A 23,276-nucleotide genomic window follows, 5' to 3' on the forward strand; every position below is an offset into this window, starting at 1 on the left:
TCCCCAAAAAATCAGACTTGACTTCTTTCTTTGACTAAAGAGCGAAAAAACGAAATTCTATTAGTTTTGACCAGATTTTGTTGATAGTAAGCTTAATATTCGTTTATAATTTTAGTGGAAGTTACGGGTTCTTAGCCCTGACCCAAAAGAAAAGTTAAAAGGAGTTAAGATGAGTGGATAAGGCCTTAAGAATAATAAATAAATAGATTGACAATTCAAGAGAGTCAAAATCATTTTAGTGGTTAACCAAAAATACCTGAAACAATGGACCAATGAATGATGGCCATATTTCGTAATCGGCAGCTGCACCCCGTGAGCTGTGAGACTCTTGTTGACTTACAATTATTCAGCGATCCTTGTCTTTTGTTGAAAGGGAGATTAAATTTCACTGCGTTTGATATTTCACACAACATGTACTTCAGCAAATATATAACTCTTTTACAACTGCAGTAAGTCAAGGTAAGTGGAATCTGGAGCCTTCCTGCTTTCGATCCCGCGCTCGATCAACACTTCTGGTGATTGAGTCACTATTTTTCAGAGATAATAGTCCGTGCTTTTTATATAAAATGACACAACATATCTTTTTAAAGAAAGAATATAATGCAAAATTTGTATAGATTTCTTCCCTGTGAAATCCTCAGAGGATTATCACAAATGCACATAAAGAAAAATACAAATATATGCGTTTGCCTGAAAATCTCGCTACGAATATTTTGAAAATACTTTCAGTACAGTCCTCCGGCACTTCAAGACAGCATAAACATTTTTCCTTTTTTGGTTCCTTTTTGCAAATTTTTGGTGTTTGCCACTGGTTAAAAAAAGCATCACATTTTTCTATCGCAGCACTGTTAGTAAGCAAAGTTTCATTTATACCAGGAATACAAACAATTTATTACCTTTTCCGTTCGTTTTGGCTGTTCGTTATCTTACTCAAGCGATAGTCATTGCTTGTATTCTCAGCAGGACTGCAAATTTGTTTTTCTCGTATTTTTTACCCAAGCGACGATAAGAGGTGTCAGCAAATTGTAGTCAATCATTTCAATAAAAATACCAGCCGGCCAGCCGCCATTAGCGCTAAAATATATGTTCTAATGGATCATGTTCCTAACTCTTTAAGATAAAATCTTCGTTCACAGCCGGTATCGTCTTAATTTGCTAGTGAAGGTTTTAATTAACTTGGATTCGACTCTCCTGTTTTCTGCGTCCAGTGCGAAGTTTTCCCACCTTCAAGCTCTCTTTTCGCATGATTTATGCCGATAGCAGGATTTGGAGGTGAGTATAACGTTGCATTATTTAAGACCTGAAATTTTTTCCAGCCATTTTATGCTGTATTTTATTCTTACACTGACCGAACTCCTCGGAATAGACGACTACGAACAAAATTTCCACATTCGTTCTTGAGTTGTTCAATTAACATGCAGCATGCAACAATGTTTCGGTCTTTTTTCCTTTTCAAAAAGGTACGTGTTTCCTCGAAATATTGTATCGTAATCATGGCAATTTATTCATACAATTTCTTTATTGTTTGCAGAAACAATCCTCGTCGGAATTTTGTGAAAAATTGTTTCCAAATTTCTTGAGCTTTGTCCATTTTATTTGCTCATCCCTCGTGCTTTACGTAGAAATGGCCACATCCCTACCAAGTCCTGGTGTGAATATTTCGCTTCGATTCAACACTCCCTTTAAAGACGGTTTTGTTGTGGTAATTTTAATTACACACTGTAGGGTTGAATTTGCACCTGCCTCCAAGCAAAATAAACCGCTATCCCCGATTTGCATTCGTTTACATTACGTTCATGAGGGTATTTTTTCTGCGGCTCATTACTTTTTCTTAACTTGCCGACTTCACTAGTTTCGGTTGCTCAAAAAGAGTAAAAAAAACAACAGTGAAAAAAAGAAAGCCACTTCCAATTTGCCATTCTCAGGAAACGTGGAAGCAATTTTTGAACTGAAATTTTTCACTAAAAGATGGAACTCTGAATAATTTATAAACCGGGTAAGAATTTAATAGATCATAAATATTTTAATTGAAAAGAAAACTATGGAATAAACTAATTCATGAACAACGTAGAAAGCTGTTTCCTTTCATCTTCGTCTCTGGTTCGGGGACAATTTAAACTTTGACGATAAACTTCTTATTCCGCAGAATTCAATATGTATAGAGTCACGATTGGATTCATCGTAGTTCTGGTTTGCTTCGTTACCTTGCCTGCTGCTAGCTATTCAAGTCATAAATCGAAATTAATCCCTGGGACTCGTGAGATCCGGCAAGAGCGACGAACGCGTGAAACCCGTCAGGCACATTCCAGCGACACCAAATGCCGATACAAAATGGCTCTTTTGGACGTGCCTCCATATATAATGAACACAACTAGTAACAAGTCAAACAGAGGCTTTATGTACAAACCGCTCATGGAGTATATAAATAACACTTGTTTTGATGAAAAAAAGTCAACGGAATCTCATCTGAACTGCTTCCTGGATCCAATCTTTGTACGTGACTACGACGAGATGATCAAACTGATTAAAGAAAAGCAAGTGGATTTTGCTTTTCCTATTCTGTCCGACATGAAAGCTAAGCTGACGACTGAAACCAATGTCACGCTCATCCGAGCATTTGTCTCATCCGGGTGTTCAATGATAGTGAATACAAAGTTATGCGAGCAGGATTCGCGGAAACAGTTGATGACTTCCATCACGTCACAGTGGCCGATATTGGCTTGTATCATACTTTTATCAGGAATATCTGGGGTTATCATTTGGCTTTTTGTGAGTATCATTGGCCTAGAAAACGTATTTATAATGAATAAACATTTTTAAATGCTGGAAGTTAATGCATACGCAATTTAATTTTTTAGGAAACTTCAAAGCGCTAGAGAATTCAATGATGAATTAGTCTAATCTCATGATTGGCCATCTTTGTTCATCAACACTCATAGTGCTTAAACTTATAGAAAAAAACACTCGAAATTAACTCAAACTGTCTGAAATCGAAGATTATCGTGAAAGATTTTAATCAGGTAAAAGAAAATTGTGTTCCTGAGATATCGAAACGGTATGAGCGAGCTCGTAGCGCGCGCAGGGGTAGGTCGTTATAATTTAAATAATTTGGCTTGTGGACGGATGTGTAGTATTCATTTGAAGACCATGCTTTTGTTTTGAATCCCTCAGGAACATAGAGAAAATGAAGAGTATTTTTCACCATCTTTTGCAATTGGATCGCCTCAGGGGTTCTGGTGGGCAGTGGTATCACTTACAACAGTAGGGTAAGTCATCTTATTTTTCTTTTGTTTAATAAAAAACTTCGCGGGTTAGAGAGCAAAAACACTGGCGGCACATTGTCATGTGCATTTTCTTCTCAGCGACCAGTCAATATTTATCGCCTTAGGGAGGGGTCGATTATTTATTTTTTTTTGGGGGGGAGAGGCGGGGTTGCGTGGTTTCTAGAGGGAATGGGGTGGATATGGGTCGTTGTCAACCGAGTATAACTGTCAATGGGGGGGGGGGTATGGTTATTACAGAGCCTTATGGGGGTATCAGGTAAATTCTACCTTAACACAACCAAAATCCTCCAAACCCTACCCCCCTCCCCCTAGCGAAAAATATTAGTTATGATTAATTCATGGACAAATCTCATGTTTTAAGCACGGCTTAAAGATATAAAGACGCCGCTAGCCACCTATTTCGTCGGAAGTGTAAGCTGGCGTTTTTGAACCACGTATCTTTGCTCTCTTAAGGTTTCTTCCCATCTTCGCGGGTGTCCTTCGGGAAAAAAATCGTACGTGCGCAAGTTTTACTAAAGTCCTAGCAAACTATATAGCAGAAGAGAGCTTAATAACTGCAGTTTACGAAGAAAATATAATTTAAGCGACTTTTCTTTTAAGGAAGTGTTAGGAGCCGGTAAGGCGTGAAACGACCGAAGGTACTTCTATTGAATTTATCGGGTATCGGATGCCACAGTTATTCACATGGCATCAATCAACAAAAGTGTGTCAGGCTTCTTCGATATTCTGATTGGTTGTCTAGATGTCGGCATCTAAAGTCGGAGTTGCTAAAATACGGGAGGTGTGTTGCGTAAATGGAGGCGAAACAATCTCCTGTTTGGAGAACATTAAGTTTGGGAACCTTTATGAGCTAAAATCTCGCATTTGATTTTGGGAGGAGTACAACCACTTTGACCGAATTTATAGGGTATTTAGATTTGACAAATTTTCGTCAAATTTCGCCGACATCCTAGGAATAATAACAAACGAAAATGTGTCGAAAAATTTTGATATTTGAAATATTTGTCCCATTGCGTCTATTAACGCAACACGACCGGCATATTTTTAGCTACTCCAACTTTAGATGTCGATATTTAGACAACCGATAAGAATATCTAGAAAGCCTGACACACTTTTGTTTTTTGATGCCTTGATACCGGCTCCTGAACGGCTCCTGACACTTCCTTAAAAGAAAAGTCGCTTAAATTATATTATTATCGCAAAATGCAGTTATTAAGCTTTCTTCAGGTGTATAGTTTGCTAGGATTCTACGAACTAAAGCGCGTACGAATTTTTCGCGAAGGACACCCGCTAAGGTGTGAAGTAACCTTAAGTCGCAAGCTGCAAGATTGAACAGGTTTAAAAGCGAAGGATAAAACTTTCAGGAATGGCTATTCACGTTGAATTTTTTCGCTCGAAGCTCCACTAGGTCTATGATGAACGTTTTTTTGGTTAAAATAAAAGCGTTACCAATTTTTACCCTGAATTCTGTCAAGAGTATAAAAACTGTCAGATGGACCTGCGCTTGTACTCACACCAGAGCTGGATCAAGGGTTTTATGACAGGGGAACCCAAGCTTTGATTCAGAAAGCGCAAATTAAATTCTCTTTTCATAGTAGAACCTAAGATAAGTAAATTTCAACTACTGTTCGTAGTGACATGCGATCCTGACGTTTCAATAATTCTGGTTGTAAAAATACCCAGGTCCAGATCCCTGGATCTTCATTCTGTATCCACCCCTATAAATTAATTTTTGTCTCCCTTTTTAGGTATGGTGACAAAATACCAAGGTCGATTCCTGGACGGTTATTTAGCATAATTTGGATCCTTGTTGGAGCGATATTGTTATCGCTGTTCACTGCCATGGTCACAAATGCTATGAACACTGCTCTGGATGGCTCAAAATGCAAAGATATCAGCGGTAAAGAGGTGAGAGTTGTCAAAAGTAAAAAATACGAAGTTGACATCGTTGTCTGTGTTATTTCCATAAACCTGGCCTATCAACTCATTTTAATATTTCTATGGATTGATGATAATCTGGTAAATCATGGCCTTTAGGGTGGATGCTAACCTTACACGGGCAAGGATAAGAGTGGTCCCTTCTTTTTGATAAAGTCCGTCGCACCAATCAAAAACACAAAAATAAAAAGCACAAAAGTAACCGTGGAAAAAATTGATATTGGCGCGCCGCGGCGTGCCTCATCTGCACATTTCCGCGCGCCACGCTATCATCAATTTGTGTTCTTTTGTTCGCTGATATTTTTTGACTCGTGCGACGGACCTCTCCGAAAAGTGGAGACTGCTTGCAGTCTATGCACAAACTCAAACAAGAAAAAACAAAAAGAAAGAAAAACGAAACATCTCGCTGCGGGCCACCCTTGAGCGTGTAACATCATGGTCTGAGCTCTCAGACTCGTTCCGAAAGCCTTCATAACTTTCTTCGTAGAATCTATCGCCAGTAATACCCTCTTCGCTGACAGTATCACTCCGCAATCTTTCCAGAATCTTCCTAACTGAATACCAACTTATTGTTTGTAAATTTTAGGTGTATGAATTGCGAAGTAGTCACGCAATTCACCCAAAAATATGTGGAGATTCCAAGATGACAGATCAAATCTTCACCAGGCCCTATTAAGTTTTTTTACGTGCGATTTTATTGTTGATTTACCATAATATGTAAGCACTGTTCCTTGAGACCTATCAATTACTGACTATTGCTGAGTGAGTTATCTGATTCATTACTTACTAAGTTCGTCCTTGTAACAGTGAAAAGTCCAAAGGATGTAGTCGCGTGCAAGGGGGAAAGGTTATGAAAAAAATGAAGTCACCCAACACATGCGCAAGAGAAGATAAAAGCTGTTCTTATGTAGTGTCATTCACCTTAGGTTGGTTTGTTTATCAAAAATACTGATACACAAATTGTGGCAAAGCAGTTCGACGCGAAGATAATTGGTAAGTAACAATTTTCGCTAAGGTTATATCTATTGACAACATTCCGTTCACAAATAAAATTTATAAATGCCTCTGTCTTCCTTAGTAAATTAACGTGACGATGCCATACTGGATTAACGAAGATCAGGCATGTGCTCCTGATTCCCGTCTCACCGAAGGATTCAGGGATAGTTCTGATTTCACCCGACTCCGTGGCAATTATTCATTCGGAGGCACACGCCAGTATGACTTCCCATTCAAATACAAACGTACACAAACACAGAGCCACGAGAGGGGGGAAGAGGAGGGAGACGGGGAGGGGGAGGGGGAGGGGATTGACTTCACCCAGACGGGAAAGTCCTCCCATATCATGAGGCCATACCTTACTCTAAAAATACATGTCAGTGACACCTCTTCTGACAAACTACCAACTGGATAAAGTCTCAAAGGTTTTTTAACCTTTTTTAAGTGACTTCCCTTGCGACTGGACTGATCCAGAAATATCTGATATTACAGTGTTTAGAAGCCTGAAAGAGATGCAAGAAAAACTCAGTGAAGGAACCATTGGAAGAGTCCTTGTAGATCGAAATACTGCATTTTACTTCCTCGATAAATCCGGACTGAAAAAGAACAGGCAGATACGAATGATTCGCAATATCGATTATCCGATGGATTATTACTTGGTGCATGTATACACGGCACCAGTGAACGTTACAAATGACACCGATCCAGAAATTGTCAAGAGAAAAAAAGTGGTGGAATGTGGACCAGCATTAAAGGAAGATTCCACAGAATTGCGCGGAGAAAGTAAAATGGCCTCAGGTGACCTGATACCCGCAGAACTCCAGGTAGTCTCCTACAACACTTATAAACTAAAGTGGTCAAGAGTAATTGTTGGTACTCATGTCATGTTTTTGATACACGACCATACAAAATTTTTTTTTTGTCGCCATACGGCTTTAACTGGCCGGCTAAATATGAGAGGTTCGTTTTAGGTAGCTTAGCCCTCTGATGATGAAAGAACGCTTGCAAAGTTGCGGAACACCTTCTTCTACAGTTATTAGACGCTTTTCTTTAGTCTCTTATCCTTTAACACCCAGAGTAAATTAACAAATAACCTCTCCCTATACTATTCATGCATTACCTCGCAAACAGGTCATGGAAATACTCAAACTTATCTGGTAAAAGGTGTTAGTATATACCACACAAGTCAATAGTACTTTTCACGCGCGCTAATTGGCTAATTAGCGGAGGTGAATAACAAGCAGTATTCACCTCTGAGTAGCCCAAGAGACAAATGGCGCGTCACCAACCATTTTTTGTTGTAATGAGAGAAATAAACTAATTGTTTGTTGTCTGTTCTGGAAAAATGGGAAAAGAAGGATACCTATGGAAAACAAGGACTACCCTTGTCCTTTAAACAACTCTAAGTGGTTGAGTCTATTCTTCTTTAATGTTTTTTTGTTTTTAGACAACAGCCTTATTTGATCAAATGGATGGTTTATTCTCAAGTGGCTCAGAAATAACCCGGTTTATCTTATTTAGTCTTCTTGGGATATTCCTCGGACTTGTCATCATTGTGATGGCTTGGGAGGGCTTGAATTCCTGTAATCCTGCGATTCTAAAAAGGAAAGGTAAGTTTAACCCCTGTTGAAATATTTTGATTCAATTTGTCCTTGTTCTACCATCAACAAACATTGTCATTTTTGGCAGGGCGGGTCAGAGGTTTTCGCGGGAGGAGGGGGGGGAATGCGTAGTTTTCAGGGGGTACGGAGGGAGGACCTATCAGAGCATAAAGGGAGATCATTAGAATTCAACAGAGCCTTACGGAGGATCAGATAAATTGTGATGCAACTCAGATCCTCCGAAGTAACTCCCTCCCCGTCCCGCTAACCCCCAATTTTATGATAGATACTGACGGTTCCTAAATACAATTTTTTTTGCTTAATTAGGCTTTGACAGATCCCGCATTTCTTTAATTCTTCAGATATGCGCAAGTGTGACCAAGGAAGCGAAGAAGATAATCCAACCCACTTTAACAGGAAGAAATTCGTGGCGGAGAAATTTCAGAGTCTTGAAAATAGACTCAGAGAATTATCTAGCGACTTGCAGAAGATTAAAAAAGACTTTGCTGAAGCTCTCTTAATCCAGGAAAAAGATGCGCCTCATGAAACACTGCTGCAATAAGGCGAGAAATTGTAACGTTTAAATAGCTTTATCTTATTTTAGCTCATTCCTATGAGCAGAGTTTGTAAATTATTAGTAATGACATTCTATCTATATGTTCTTCTGGACGGAAGAATTCATCGTTATGTCATTTGTCACATTTTGACAGCCACCAGACGTTTTCCATACGTATTACAGGTAATTTTCGGTTTTAAAAACCCTCTTTTTCAAGTGAGCCAAGCTGCAAATCTGTCTTATGAAAATAAGTTTCATTTAACATGTATCATTCTCTAATCAAAGGTCTTGCAGTCATCCATGTTTTAGAGCAGAGGCCTTTGTTACCTCTGACATTTTACAGCAAAGAGGAAAAATTTAAATAGTCGTTGGTCAAATTGCAATCATTATCATAAATAAGGTAGGTAAAGTCAGCATAAGAAACAGTCGGCTCATTTGTTCTGTGCTTCTACTCTGTCCCCACTTCGCCTTAGACGTCTTCCAATGGCCTAATGCATGGTCAGTGCACTGGACTCTGGATCGAGAGGTCTGGGTTCGAGACCTGACGGGGTCAATGGGTTGTGTTCTTGGGCAAGACACTTTTCTCTCCCATGCCTCTTTCCACCTAGGAGTATAAACGAGTACCAGCGGATTGTCAGGGAAGCCTAATAAAATGCTGGGGGTGACCTTGCGATGGACTGGCAACTGATCGGGTGGGGGGTTGGGGGAATAGTAATACTCCTCTTTATGCTAAAGTGAAACTGGGATAAGTTCAGGCTGGGTGGGTCAATTTCCTGGACTATGGAGGCAAGGAAGGCCAGTTTTAATCTTGTAAAATTATTGTATGGCTGGGGATTTTTGCTGTATCCCTAACAAAATCAAGTGTTGACTCTTGTGATTGAAACTTTGTACATAGAGGAGTTATGTTCTGAGAGTTGAAAAACAAAACCAAAGTTATTAAAGCAACCCATCAGAAGAACACTTTACATTATCATTAACCAAAGAGAACTCAAAGAAAACAAGCAAACTGCTTCAAAAGCAGGAAAAATGGGAATGAGCAAGTTGCAGTTGCTATTAGTTTTGCATCCGCTAGGTTGAGAGGATAGCTCAAGTTTTCTGGGCCAATCAACCATTAGAGTTATTATTTTTGTTATTGCAAATTGGTCTAGATAAGATCACTTGATGTTATTTGAAAATTTCATTACTTAAATGATTTTTTTTTCAATTGATGAATTGAATTCGTCATTTATTTACTAGTTTTTGTTCGATTAACCGATACATACTATTATATTTTCCAGTTCACTTCGCAGCTAGATAATTGTGTAATAGCGGAGCTTGCCTTGCACGGCGCGCTGCAACGCCTCATACCCTCAAAAATGATGGTAACATAATTGTAACCCATCAAGCAGAGACGATTTTATAGTCAAGACATAATTTTGTAATTTTATTTTGTACAATACTTTTGTTTATTAGACTTAAAATCTGTATCTGGTCTGTATTATAAACCTTTCCATTCTAATGCTGTAGTAGAAGCTATTATATGTGAGTATGTTTTACTGCCGCAGCTATTTTCACGAAAGAATTAAAACTAAATTAAAACTAAAGGTTGAGCCAAGACTGTAAAGTTATGACTTTCTTTTTTCATTCCTTCTTGTAACTAATTTTTTGGCCAACATTTAGGATTCGTCATCTTTTTCTTCTAATTCGTTAGCCCATTCATGTAGTTGCTTGCCGCGACACGATTAATCTGTTCATAGTAAAAGAGCGAACCCAAAAATTCTTAGTCAAGGGAACCAATCATCTAGTGTGGGAGTAAGGTCCCTAAAATAAATAGCTGTGGACACTGTTTGATCTAACGTCTAAGCTTTTTTTTTTTTTTTTTTTCACCTGTTATTATAACTATACATTGATCAGTATATTTCTTGATCACTAAAAGTAAAGATTCCTTTAATTACTTTACAAGTTGTAGCTTTCACTTGTAGCATATATAACGCGACTACGGTGCAAGATTCAAGTGCAAAACGGGGATACATTTCTCAGAGAGACATCACCTAGATTGGAGTTTATTACCTGTAAATGAATAATAGTCCTTGACTGGCCGTTATTCTCCTATAATCAGTGTTTTTTATGCTGCCCTATAGGCACACAGATCTATTGGTTATATACAATATCTAAAAACTTTGATTAAATTGTAAGGATTTGAGGATTAGGGACGTTTCGAAACGTTTAACTTTTAATCTAGAGTCTTCGGTGACCACTTGCATCTGCCCTCCATAATCTTAAAATTCAGTGGTTCCAAAAGTCTCCTGAAATGTTATAAAATTGAATGCTTTTTGCGAAAGAAATTGAGAAAGTGACCGGCCAGAAATTACACTTGCATTCGTCTAACGAAGCGAAGAGAAGTCAAGAAACAATTATTGTTATACAATATCTTTTATGATAAGTTCTTCCTTAAATAATTAATAAAGAAAGGAATTCTTCATTTATACTTTCAATTTTCACCACCCATTCTCAAAAGCTTGCTTTTTCCCAGCACTTGTGAAATTCAATTCCATAGAGTATAAACAAACAAACCCAGAAGTTAGGCACTGAAAAGCAAATACCGAAGTTATTATTCTTGACCCTCGATTCTGTTCATCCGTCAGGACGGACGAGGCAGAGTCTGTAGTTAATAGCGCGAGCTATTTCATCAATAGACAGCTAAAACTGATTGCAGTGGAATGAGAAAGTTTATAAACCCTCTTGGTTCATTCGCTACCTTTCTCTGAACATAACGTATTGGTTTGTTGGCCTAAAAACCGAAAGTAAGGAAATTAAAAAGGGAATAGGAAAAAGGAAGGAAAAGAATTCAATACAATTCATAATAAACAAGAAGTCAGTTACGTGTCCTACTCTGTGTGACACATTCACCTTTTTTTTGCTCAAGCTAAAAATATACCACGGGCCATGGAAATCTCAGAAGAGTAAAATGTTATCTGAGTTTACAAATGACAAAATGTTTTATGTGTTATACTATTGTTTCCGTATTTTTACTCTTTACATTCAGATCAAGCATATTAATAGAAAATGAGCGTTCTTTTGGTCTTGAGTATTCACGAGACAAATCGTTCGCGGCACCTTCAAATTCCTCTTTTAACTTTTGTAGATCAGACGTTATGTCTTTTACTCGTTCCTTGAAATCCAGGAAGTTTTGCATCATTGACACCTTCCTGCTGCTAAGAATCAGTCCTAGAAGAAGGATTGTAGAGGACATTTAAAGAAATGAACCACTGAATTATTCCCTGAACATTTTACTTTTGTCTTTCCGATTGTCAGTACACAAATAGTCGATATTTGATTCGGTCATTAATCGTTTGAATGAATGACCATTTTCTCACTGACAAACGGACTTACATAATTACTTATTATTTGACTGACAGACCGACCTTCCAATAAGTATTGAACTGTTTAATGTAACGAAGGTTTCCACATTTCTGATTAAAATCTCACTGGCTGATTGGATGACTGACCGACCGACCGACTGCCTGACTAACTAACTGACAGACTGACCAAATGAAGGTCGAGTGACTGTCTCATTGTCTTTGATTGTCATCTGAATTTAAAAATATAGAATTACACCAATACCACTATTTAGTCTGGTTGGCTGACAGACAGACTGACTGACTAACTGACTGACTGACTGACTGACTGACTAACTGACTGACTGACTGACTGACTGACTGACAGACAGACTGACTGACTAACTGACTGACTGACTGCCTGACTAACTAACTGACAGACTGACCAACTGAAGGACGAGTGACTGTCTCATTGCCTTTGATCGCCATCTGAATTTAAAAATATAGAATTACACCAATACCACGATTTATATTAATTAAGATAGAACAGTTTTCTTCAAAAGGTATCTGTTTTATGTTTACTCTGCAGGAACCTATGGTAAATTAATTTAAGAAGTAGTTACCTTTTCTCTTCTTGCGTACCGTTGGTTTGGTGTAGACTTCCCAAAGTTTGCCGATGATCATTAGGAAGGTAAGTATTCCCAATAAGGCCAATAATATAAATTTGGTCATTTGTGAGCCGGTGGAGAATAACCCTTCCATTTCATCGGACAAATCTGCTGTCTACGAAGAAACAAATAATTTTCAAACTCTTGATTGCATCGGAATAATGCTAAACATGAAGAGAAGAATGGCGCGTGGTGAAATATAGAAAATTCACAAAAAACACAATTAACTACCTGTAATTCATCAGGGATAAGTTGCTCTATGGCAGCGTCTTTTGCAACTGCAACAATGTCCGCTGATACCTCTTTCAGGCTTTCCCCGCAAACCGAAAGCTGAGTTTTTCTAGCCAATACTTCGTCATCAGAATCGTTCGTGTCATTCGGTGACGCCATTACGTCATGGCTCACGTGAGCCAGGTAATATTCCATTGGATAATCGATGTTACGAATCATTCGGATCTGTCTGTTTCGTTTTAAACCAGATTTATCCAAAAAGTGAAATGCAGTGTTGTGATCCACCATCACTCTTCCAATTGTTCCTTGGCTAAGACTTTCTTGCATTTCATCCAGGTTGTTGAACTCTGTTAATTAAAAATTTATTTGATTTGGTCGCCCACGCAAATTCTTACATTAATAAAATGAGAAAAGCGGCGGACAAATTTCTCTTTAGAGTTTTGATACAAAAGTATATGAAATATAACTGAAATTAAAAGGTAATTTTTAAGCTTATTTTTTTACCTTCGTAGTCGTTCCTGAAGAACAATGGTCATGCAACGCGTTATACAAGAACATTGAAAGAGCCTGAAAAGAATTACTTACTGACAAAGTCTGCGTCCAGCTCCATAGCGACTATATGCGTTTCAGGATTCTTGTTGGACACACCCACCTAACAAGTAAATTAGCGTCAGACAAATTTTTATGTGCCAGTTGGGCCCTTGTAGATTGCGCAAGAATGATTTTCGGTCTATGGTTCATGTCTATTTTCAGGTTTTCAAATGTCTTGTAAGAAGAGGGTTACCGCAGTATAGAATCGTTTGTTGTCTAAAGGAGTGGGCATACCCGTAGTAAAGGCTTATTGCCAGATGTTAAGTACTTTCCTCTTGCAAAGAACATGAAAAACCTGTACAACGAAAAACCTGTACAACGAAAATAGTTTGCCAGATGATAAGTACTTTCCTCTTGCAAAGAATATGAATATGCAAAGAATATGAAAAACATGTACAACGAAAGTACACTTAAGTTGTAGTTCCGGAAAGACCCACCCTAAATAATAGGAACAGGGAAGGCATTGTTGTTGAAAGGGCCAACAATATCCGAAGTTGTACAAAACCAGAGCAATTTTCCACTTCGACAATCAATTAAAATCCATACAACTTGCTAACTCGGACTCAGGTAGCTCATAATTCCTAGCTTAGCTGTTCGAAGTCTGAGTAGCGCTAATCCGGGGTTAATTTCATGCGGGTTTCTTTACACCTTTGTTCAGCAACCTCTTTCGAATAATTTTCTCTATTTTTTTTCCTAAAAGCATTTAATAAGTGTGGAAAAATCGTAACAACCTGTCTTTACAGCTTTCAGATCTTAAATAAGATTTCACATTACTGCTGAGTTATCTGAACCCTGCTTTTAACAACTCGGCCCTGTGACTCATTTTGGTTGTTCCTGAGTTCGATCGATGAGGGTAGGATCCATTTATTGGTAAAATAACTTTTCCAGGGAAAAGCCTTTCGACGCTTCGTTTAGGATAAATTGAAAAATGTAGGGAATCTAGTTTGAAACCAAGAAAATAATCAACTAATATTTTCTTACAATATCACACCTGAATCAAACATTAGGGTCACGAGAATAAAAGAAATGATCACCAACTAAAGAAACTCTTGATTATTAAAAAAAATTCTTTTTTCCAGCACCTTAAGAAATGTATAGAGGAAACTATAGAGAAGAGGCATAATGATGTTAAGGTGCAAAGGGTTTTAGGTATTCATGTTAGGGTTAATAACCTTTTTGCCACCGATGTCCCTACATCCAGTACCATCCAGGGAAGCTTGGATAGCATTTGTCATTAAGGCGGTGAACAGCGACAACGTTATAGCTCCTATCAGGATCCATATTATACCAAATGAACGTCCACAGAAGGTTTTAGGCGTCTTATCACCGTACCTAATGAGAAAAAGGAACCAAATATCTTTGCGCTTTGAGGATAGTGTAGTAAGTATATAAATTCTCAATCTATACCTAATTGACCACTTCCCCGATAAGGCTTTTCAGGATCAGTAGACATGATTGAATTTATAAATGAGAGAATGAATGAAATTCCCAACTGGAAGGAAGCTGAACATTTGGCTATATACAAAGCGCAGCCGAGGAGTGAGTAGTGGAGGGTGGAGGGCCAAGACCTGGGACCTCCAGATTACAAATGCAGCACTCCAGCCACTAGCCCACACTGCCTCCCTCCTGTAGCATAATAAATGCCCTGCCCGTACCTAATGAGAAAAAGGAACCAAATATCTTTGCGCTTTGAGGATAGTCTAGCAAGTATAGGAAGAGGGTTGTCCAATACACCCAAACCGCTACGATTCGTCAAAGGCAGTTTGCGAATCGTTCTACCGGTTAATGCGTCTCGTTATATCGGAAATCTGATAAACCGTCTCTCATTAGATGGAAACTGGAAGTCGATTTGCAAATCACTTAGGAAATATTTCACAAGTAACTGTCAAGGGTTGTTGAAAATGTTGTCGAATTGAACGACTCGTCTAAGTTAAAGTCGACCCGTCACACCAGAAGTCGATTTGCAAGACACTTAGAAAATATTCCGAAAGGGGGTTGCAGATTTTGTCAAATCGTACGACTCGTCGCAGCTGATGTCGACCCGTCATACCGGAGGTCGATTTGCAAGACACTTAGAGAATATTCCGCGAGTAACTACGAAGGTGGGTTGGAGATGTTGTCGAATCGACTCGAATCGAACGACTCGTCACAGTTGATGTCGAACCGTCATACTTCCGGTGTGTAAATCTAAATCAACTTACCCTACTGTTGTAAGTGATTCCACTGCCCACCAAAAGCCTTCTGGTGATCCTTTCGTGAACAAGGGTGAAAACTGAGACGCATTTGAACGGTGTTCCTGTCATGAAAATCAGTACACTTCAAGCTTACTTAAGGCTTACAACGCGCAAAGTTTGCAGCAGTATTACTCTATCCGAAATTGTGGCATCTTGCAATAAAATGTCCTTATTTGATAGTTTGCGTCATTGCAACGGTCTTTTTTCACCTACAAACAAACAAACCTTATTTGTAGATTCATGACTTGTGGGGCATTACAGTTTTCTTTTTATTTACTGTGAGGTTCTTTTTTTTAGTTTGGCTTTCTAGTTCGGTGAAGTGATAAGGTGTGCCTAACTAACCGTTTACTCAAAAATAGTGCTGTCGATTCCTACTTGAACTGTTTTCATGCTAAAGCCGTAACAATTAAGTTTGAATCTAACCTTACGTGGAATTAAAACTGAAGAGCTTCAGAAGCTGAGTATAGATTGACGATGATAAGCCTTAACTCTTACCAGGAGCCAAATGATCACTCCAGATATCCCTGACAGCAATATGATATAGGCCAATATTGGCCATTGTGACGTAATGGAAGTAAATAACTGTTCCCGTGACTCTGCTTTGCACTGCTTTAAGTTCACAATCATTGAACACCCAGATGATACAAATGTCCGTGTGAGTGTCACACTATCTAGACCCGTAAGTTTTTGTTTTGCATCCGACAGAATTGGAAAACCAAAATCAACCGACCCATTTTTAATCAATTTCACCATCTCGTCTTGATTTTGAACAAATACTGGTACCATTTTGCAAGCTATGGGGTCTGTTGCTTCTCTACCAAAGCAAGCCATGTCCACAAACCATGAAAGGGTTTGATACATAAATCCTCGGTTAATACTTTGGTTCATAGTGTAAGGAGGAAAATCTAGCAGGGCGAATTTGAATTTGCATTTCGTTTCTTTATCTTGTTCCTGACGAAGTTGACGCGTTTGGCGAACTTGACGATGTTGCCTGATTTGACGGGCTTTGCGCACTAATTCCGATTGATCGGTTGAATCAAGTTGGAGCTTTTGGCTCCTGGCGAGCCATAAATCGCAGCAAACCATTAGATATAGGACCAATCTCAGAGTTGCAACATGCATCGTTAACACCGCCAAGATATGATGTGGTTAGAAACCTCCTGAGGCTACCAGACTTCAAGTTGTGTTCAGATCTAACCAAAAAAACAAACAAACAAACAAACAAAAAAACCACAGATGCAAAAGTCAGAACAATATGTTATCTGTTTGCAAGCTTGCTGTTTTATACTGCATAGGTGCAATGCAAGACCATATCTCAATGTGATTTCCATTACACTTACATGAGAATATTCACGAAGAAGACATCATGCACTTAAAAAGAATGGAACGAAAATATAATTTTGACCTTCTCAAAGGACTCGAAGAAGTTTTTTATAGACAAAAAGTTCTGAAGTTCTCACTTAGGTAATGATATGCTCTCCTGGCAATAGCCAGCTACCCTCACTAAACGCTTTTTTTTCTCAATTTCCGAAAACCGCCCATTACGATGTATTTATCGCCACACAGCGTGCCGTTATCTGAGTTAGTGTGCTTACAGAGTGCCAGGATTATAAATAACTCCTCATTGTGAACAAAAACACCGCGTCAATGTACTTTTTTTCTAACACTGCAGAATATTTTGAGTCCTGGGCTGTGACCCCAGATTTAGCGAATGTTATTGTACAGTTATTTGTGGTGGAGAGACTGGGGGCGGACTCTAAACACAATTGATAAAGTCTGGCGAAGGGCTGCATTAAAATTTGAAAACACGAACGCGTTTCGATGATCGATTAAGAAATTGGGAAAGTTGACCTTTAGTGAAAAATATTAAAAAGGGAATCGGTAAACATAGTGCAGTATGATTAATAATCATTATGGGAAATATTCAGAGCCAGGCAAATAATGTGCTTTCAGCTGGCTTTGGCAAAGCCAAAAAATTATTGAACTATCACTACTTCTACTTCTTCTTATGCTTAAATTCTGCTACATAACGGGATCTCATTGGCAATTCAGAATAAGTCACAAAAATTCTGCATTTGGGACAGGTTTTCGTTAATTTTAGGAGAGTCCATTAAAAAAAAACTCTAGATAACAATATCAACAAAAATATTGAAAATTAGGTTGCCAACTTCTGTAAGGATAAAAAGCGTTTGGCGAACTTGACGATGTTGCCTGATATCACGAGCTTTGGGCACTAATTCCGACTGATCGATTGAATCAATTCGGGGCTTTTGGCTACTGGTAGGCCGTAAATCGGAGCAAAAGAAGAGACATAGCGCCAGTTTTATGGTTGCAACATGCATGGTAAAAACTGCCGGAGAAATGAATTACTGGAAAACGTCCCTTGCCTTCACACTTAAAGTTTTGTTGTGATCTCAACAGATAGCGCTGGTTCTTCAGAGAAATATGTTACTGAAAGATGATCAACGCCATAATATAAGTCAGTATTTGAATATGAACAAGCCCATTTAGGTTATATTTTATAATGCATTCGTTTTAACGAACTGATACTTATCAGGATTTCCTTAATTAATTACTGATCGTTTTAAGTTGGGAAGAGGATAGCCGATAGATTAACGAGTTTCGTTATGGTTTTTTTTTCTCATCGTCTATGATCATACAACAAAAGGGAAATCCCCCCTATGACCTATGATATTTAGGAATTTCAAAAAGAACTTTCTATATATGTAGATGTCCAAATGGTTAACAGTGTAAAACAACGATATAGGAATAAATACCATTTTGCGCACGATAAGCGAACGGCAAATACGAGAAAATGCGTGGGAATAACTATATTCGGATGGTGAATTACAACGCGATAGTTGTGATAACAACGCGTTTTATCTACGCAAACAGCTAAAAAACGCCAGTAAACATTTTATTTCTTTACGTTGACCAACCCGTGAACGTTGGAGGACCGTTGTTTTCAAGTGTTTTCTATGTATTTTCCGACAAAAACAAATACACGTAGAGCCGATGAGTTAAACAGAGGGAGAGTTTTGTTTTTCAGCTAGAAAAGAAATGTCTTCGACAAAATCTCCTCTGCGGTCACAAATATGAGCTGATATTTAGTACAATCTATATTTTCCGAACGAAAAACCTTGAGTATAGCTGCTGGTTATTTGTTTGACAACTTTTCTTCCGTTTGATCGTAAACGATACTTTGAACAAACAACTGCACTCAATGGTTTGCACGCCATAATTTGTTTGATGCAAACCTGCATACTCTGGTGAAACGGTGTGGCTGTTTTCTTTGTTTTGTTTTTTTTTTCATAAAAGAAAAAAGGGCTTTACCAAAACATATACGTACAATAAACATATCTATAGATGTCCAAATGGTTAATGGTGTAAAACACCGATGAATATAGGAAAAAAAAAATTTTCTTGCACGATAATCGAACGGCAACCACTTGAAATTGCATGGGAATAACTGCATTAGGTGAATCGCCGATAACGACGCGTTTTCTCAACGCAAACAGGAGAAAAACGCCAGAAAACATTCTCTTTTTTTCTTCTTGGAAGACACGTTGTTTTCAAGTGTTTTCTACGCATTTTCTGTCCTAGAAAATGGAAGGAAACGCTCTGTCTTCGATGGAAAACTTCTTTCAAAGCAATCTTCCGTTACTGGAAAACACCAGTAAGCAACGAATACAAACCATTTTCCCATCTTACACCGCATTCTCAACACCAGGAAAACAATAGTTTTCGGAGAGCTAACTGTCAAGGAAAACTGTTGGATAATAGAACGAATACTTCAATTCGCCGACTCGAAAACAACAGGAAAAATTTGGATTCTCTTGTCGGAAAATGTCAGAAAAATACATGAATAATGCCGCGTTTTCAAATATTCAGAAATTGTTTTCCGAACCGGTGAACACCATATGTTTCGCAATGAAGCACGGAAAAAGTAACGAAATAGACAAATACCTCAGAATATATGCAGAAATAACTGTTCTCTACACTATTGAAATGCTATCCTGCAATCATCATTCCGAAGTCCGAATATCATTTCTGAAGAAATGTCTGGTTGGAATGCTCTGGTTAATTTCCCCACCAGAGGGAATTCTTGTTTGGACAACTGTTTCACGAACCGCACGGATCTCTTTTCAAAGTGCTATCCCTTTCACATGCTCTCCAAGACGGATCACATGGGAGTTATTTTACCACCCGGTATAAAGCTTCCACCTATCCGCCGTAAAGTATACGTGCGTGACCAAAGGGCTCATAGAAAGCGTGATCTGTATATCGCGTTGGCGAAGGAAAACTGGGATGATATGATACAGGAAACTGATGTCGATGAAGTGGTTGGTAGGCTCGAAAATACCATCCTAGGGCACCTGGATAGCTGCATGCCTCTGAAAACAGTGCGCATGTCTTCAAGAGACCCGGGCTGGATGACTCCGCTCGTTCGATCGATGATACGAGCCAAATCACGCATATCACTCAGTAATCTAGACCGTCTTAAAGTTATGAATAAAAGGATCTCTGAAGTCATTTTCAGAAACAGAAGGGACTTTATCGCCTCTATTGGAACTCGGGATTGGTGGAAAAAAGTGGATAAAACATCTCAGCGCCGCAAGCCGGTGATTTCTCTATCTCTTGGCCACTACGAACTCAACGCGTTAAATGACTACTTTGGTGACCTATGTACTGACCACGCCTACAGAAAGCCAACACCTCTGGAGATTAGTGAAGATCAGGAAGTCCCAGAAATCTCAGAGCGACAAGTCCTGAATTCTCTTATGCGTATAAAGAAAACAGCAACCGGACCAGATGGCATCCCGTATACTATATGGAAAGACCACGCCGAGCTATTCGTTCCAGTGATCACCTGGATTTGGAATCTGTCTCTTAGAACACACGCCTGGCCTGTCTCTTGGAAAAAGTCAGACCTGTACCCCTTGCCGAAGGTTGATATACCTAAGGGAATATCAGACTTCCGCGGAATAAATGTGACACCTGTCATCGCAAGGTGCTTTGAGAAAGCTGTCTTAGGAACACACGCAAGGGAGACCTTCGATGAACATTCTGGGATCTCACAGTTTGCATACATAGAGGGAGGGAGCTGTACCAATGCTCTACTGACTATCCAACATACTGTCAATCAATATCTTGATATCCCAGAGTGCAAAGCGGTACGCCTATTCGCTATGGATTTCAGCAAGGCTTTTGATAGTGTGAAACACGATCTCCTCTCACACAAATTGAAGCAACTCCCCCTAAATCCTTTTATAGTTAACTGGTATCTAAGCTTTTTGGAAGACAGGCAGCAGAGAGTCATTAGAAATGGGTTTATTGGAAAATGGAAAAGTGTCAACAAAGGTACCACCCAAGGAAGTGTCAGCGGGCCGCACTTGTTCAATGTCTTTCTCAGTGATTTAGAGATACACTTGGACAATAAGAGCGTGCTGGTAAAATATGCAGATGATACAACCATTATCTCGCCTGTGATAGGTGATAATGACAATTCTATCGCACTGATTAATCAGTTTTCCCAGTGGTCTAGAAGTAATGGTATGTGTAGCAATCCATCTAAGTGCAAGGAAATCATTTTCCGCAAGAAAGGTTGTACAATAGAGTTTCCGATGGTGTCTGGAATACCACAGACAAAAGAGCTTACTATTTTAGGGGTAACATTTCAGGAAGACAGTAGGTTCATAACACATATTCGGGAAAAACTAATTAAAGCAAACAAGTGCCTGTTCATTTTAAGATCTTTAAGGAAAGAAGGGTACAATCAGGCCGAAATAGACCATCTGTTTCTAAATCTGGTTCTACCAAATATATTATACGGGCTGTCCGTATTTGGCGCTGTAAATTCCGAATTAACAACAATCCAATGTTTCTTAGATCGATGTTATAAGCGCAAGTATACATCCGATCACATTAATGTTTATGAATTGTTAGTTCAACAGGACACGCGTATCTTCAAGAATGTTTTTAATAATACAATACACCCTTTAAGAGCTATAATGCCAAAAAAGAAATTAACCAAGTACAATCTGAGGAAAGAGACAAGTCACCATCCTAAAATAAACACTGATAGGTTCAAAAACACGTTTGTTAATCGCTTAATTTTTAAACATAATCTAGTCTTATAATTTTTATCTTGATTTTCTCTGTAATTTATATATATGCCTTCTTTTAATGTTGTAACATAGGATATGTGATTATTTATCTTATGACTTAATAAAGATTCAAGATTCAAGAAGTTCATCATCATTATTCACGGAAAACGCGTCAGACGTAAGATGGTTCCGAACAGCTGATAAACGAGGAGGTAATTTAAGTTTGAATTAGAAATGACATGCAAATAACAAATGGTGTACGACAACACTATCCGTTTTTAGCCTTTTCTCTTGTGACTATTTAAAGGCTGTTTAAATTTCAAACTCATGGATGGTTTTTAACTAAAATCTAGAAAATTTATTAGCCGACGCTGTCTAGTTATAAACGGAAATTTTGGGAGATATATCACATGAAGTTTCGTAAAGCCCTTTGTTAAAGATGAAACTCTACGTTATCAAGAATCAGAATGAGTCTAGCCTGCAGTGCAGGCGTGTTATTAGGGCGAGCTAACGTTATAAGCTCGCGATCGTTTTTCCGACCAGCCATGTTTGATTTGGAGTCAGAGTGAACGGTGGAAGTAGGGGGCAGGGAAAGGGCAAGAAGACACCTGCTGTCTACAAAGAAACAAATAATTTTCAAACTCTTGATTGCATCGGAATAAATGCTAAGCATGAAGAGAAGAACTGCGCGTGGTGAAATATAGAAAATTCACAAAAAAAACAATAAACTACCTGTAATTCGGCAGGGATAAGTTGCTCTTTGGCAGTGTCTTTTGCAACTGCGACCACATCCGCTGATAACTCTTTCAGGCTTTCCCCGCAAACCGAAAGCTGAGTTTTTCTAGCCAATACTTCGTCATCAGAATCGTTCGTATCATTCGGTGACGCCATTACGTCATGGCTCACGTGAGCCAGGTAATATTCCATTGGATAATCGATGTTACGAATCATTCGGATCTGTCTGTTTCGTTTTAAACCAGATTTATCCAAAAAGTGAAATGCAGTGTTGCGATCCACCATTACTCTTCCAATTATTCCTCCTATTACTTTCTTGCATCTCATCCAGATTGTTGAACTCTGTTAATGAAAAATTTATTTGATTAGTTCGCCAACGCAAATTCTTATATTAATAAAATGAGAAAAAGCGGCGGACAAATTTCTCTTTAGAGTTTTGATACAAAAGTATATGAAATATAACTGAAATTAAAAGGTAATTTTTAAGCTTATTTTTTTACCTTCGTAGTCGTTCCTGAAGAACAATGGTCATGCAACGCGTTATACAAGAACATTGAAAGAGCCTGAAAAGAATTACTTACTGACAAAGTCTGCGTCCAGCTCCATAGCGACTATATGCGTTTCAGGATTCTTGTTGGACACACCCACCTAACAAGTAAATTAGCGTCAGACAAATTTTTATGTGCCAGTTGGGCCCTTGTAGATTGCGCAAGAATGATTTTCGGTCTATGGTTCATGTCTATTTTCAGGTTTTCAAATGTCTTGTAAGAAGAGGGTTACCGCAGTATAGAATCGTTTGTTGTCTAAAGGAGTGGGCAGTCTTTTTTATCATCCTGAGCCATGCCTTAACGAGCCCGAGTATTTGAGTGCTCCGCAATCGAGCCTAATGAACTTGTCATTTTAATACAGTTTAACTCCACCATTGTCCATGATCAGCACGTACACCTTTGTTCAATGTGGACAAATGGCTCGTTTTCGTTGCGTTTGTTTGCGTCAAAGAACGTTTCACAGAATCAAA

General features: G+C 38.6%; 2 protein-coding genes across 6 annotated transcripts; one reads left to right on the forward strand and one right to left on the reverse strand.

Annotated features, from left to right (window-relative positions):
* Positions 1 to 335: 335 nt before the first annotated feature.
* LOC131770408 (uncharacterized) lies at positions 336 to 11,327 on the forward strand. Of its 5 annotated transcripts, none has more exons than XM_066162446.1 (9): positions 336 to 459; positions 1,137 to 1,272; positions 2,147 to 2,769; positions 3,172 to 3,266; positions 5,033 to 5,192; positions 6,149 to 6,215; positions 6,711 to 7,042; positions 7,666 to 7,828; positions 8,182 to 11,325. In XM_066162446.1, exons 2-9 carry the CDS (start codon positions 1,251 to 1,253, stop codon positions 8,379 to 8,381), a joined length of 1,662 nt encoding a protein of 553 aa, XP_066018543.1. In that variant the 5' UTR covers positions 336 to 459; positions 1,137 to 1,250; the 3' UTR covers positions 8,382 to 11,325. The 5 variants fall into 5 exon arrangements, 4 of the variants coding, with proteins under 4 accessions (XP_066018543.1, XP_066018545.1, XP_066018542.1 ...); XR_010716704.1 differs by having other exon boundaries at positions 352 to 1,272; positions 8,182 to 8,775; positions 9,653 to 11,327; XM_066162448.1 differs by adding an exon at positions 1,532 to 1,996 and having other exon boundaries at positions 352 to 1,272.
* Positions 11,324 to 22,581, reverse strand: LOC131770418 (uncharacterized). Its single transcript, XM_066162449.1, has 8 exons — positions 22,256 to 22,581; positions 15,912 to 16,609; positions 15,384 to 15,478; positions 14,355 to 14,514; positions 13,177 to 13,243; positions 12,592 to 12,938; positions 12,316 to 12,475; positions 11,324 to 11,582 (listed from the first exon to the last, which is right to left on the reverse strand). Exons 2-8 carry the CDS (start codon positions 16,536 to 16,538, stop codon positions 11,362 to 11,364), a joined length of 1,677 nt encoding a protein of 558 aa, XP_066018546.1. The 5' UTR covers positions 16,539 to 16,609; positions 22,256 to 22,581; the 3' UTR covers positions 11,324 to 11,361.
* Between the last annotated feature and the right edge of the window lie 695 nt (positions 22,582 to 23,276).

This window comes from Pocillopora verrucosa, chromosome 2 (assembly GCF_036669915.1).
Source record: "Pocillopora verrucosa isolate sample1 chromosome 2, ASM3666991v2, whole genome shotgun sequence".
Taxonomy (NCBI): domain Eukaryota; kingdom Metazoa; phylum Cnidaria; class Anthozoa; order Scleractinia; family Pocilloporidae; genus Pocillopora; species Pocillopora verrucosa.

Bases quoted from the DNA above. Each gene is read 5' to 3' on its own strand.
- LOC131770408 (XM_066162446.1), top strand. From the start codon at position 1,251: ATGCCGATAGCAGGATTTGGAG. The intron at 3,267-5,032 runs GTAAGTCATCTT...CTCCCTTTTTAG, and splicing joins GTATCACTTACAACAGTAGG to GTATGGTGACAAAATACCAA. The intron at 5,193-6,148 runs GTGAGAGTTGTC...CATTCACCTTAG, and splicing joins AAGATATCAGCGGTAAAGAG to GTTGGTTTGTTTATCAAAAA.
- LOC131770418 (XM_066162449.1), bottom strand. From the start codon at position 16,538: ATGCATGTTGCAACTCTGAGATTGGTCCTATATCTAATGGTTTGCTGC. The intron at 12,939-13,176 runs GTAAGTAATTCT...TTTAATTAACAG, and splicing joins GCTGGACGCAGACTTTGTCA to AGTTCAACAACCTGGATGAA. The intron at 11,583-12,315 runs GTAACTACTTCT...TCCTTCTTCTAG, and splicing joins GGTACGCAAGAAGAGAAAAG to GACTGATTCTTAGCAGCAGG.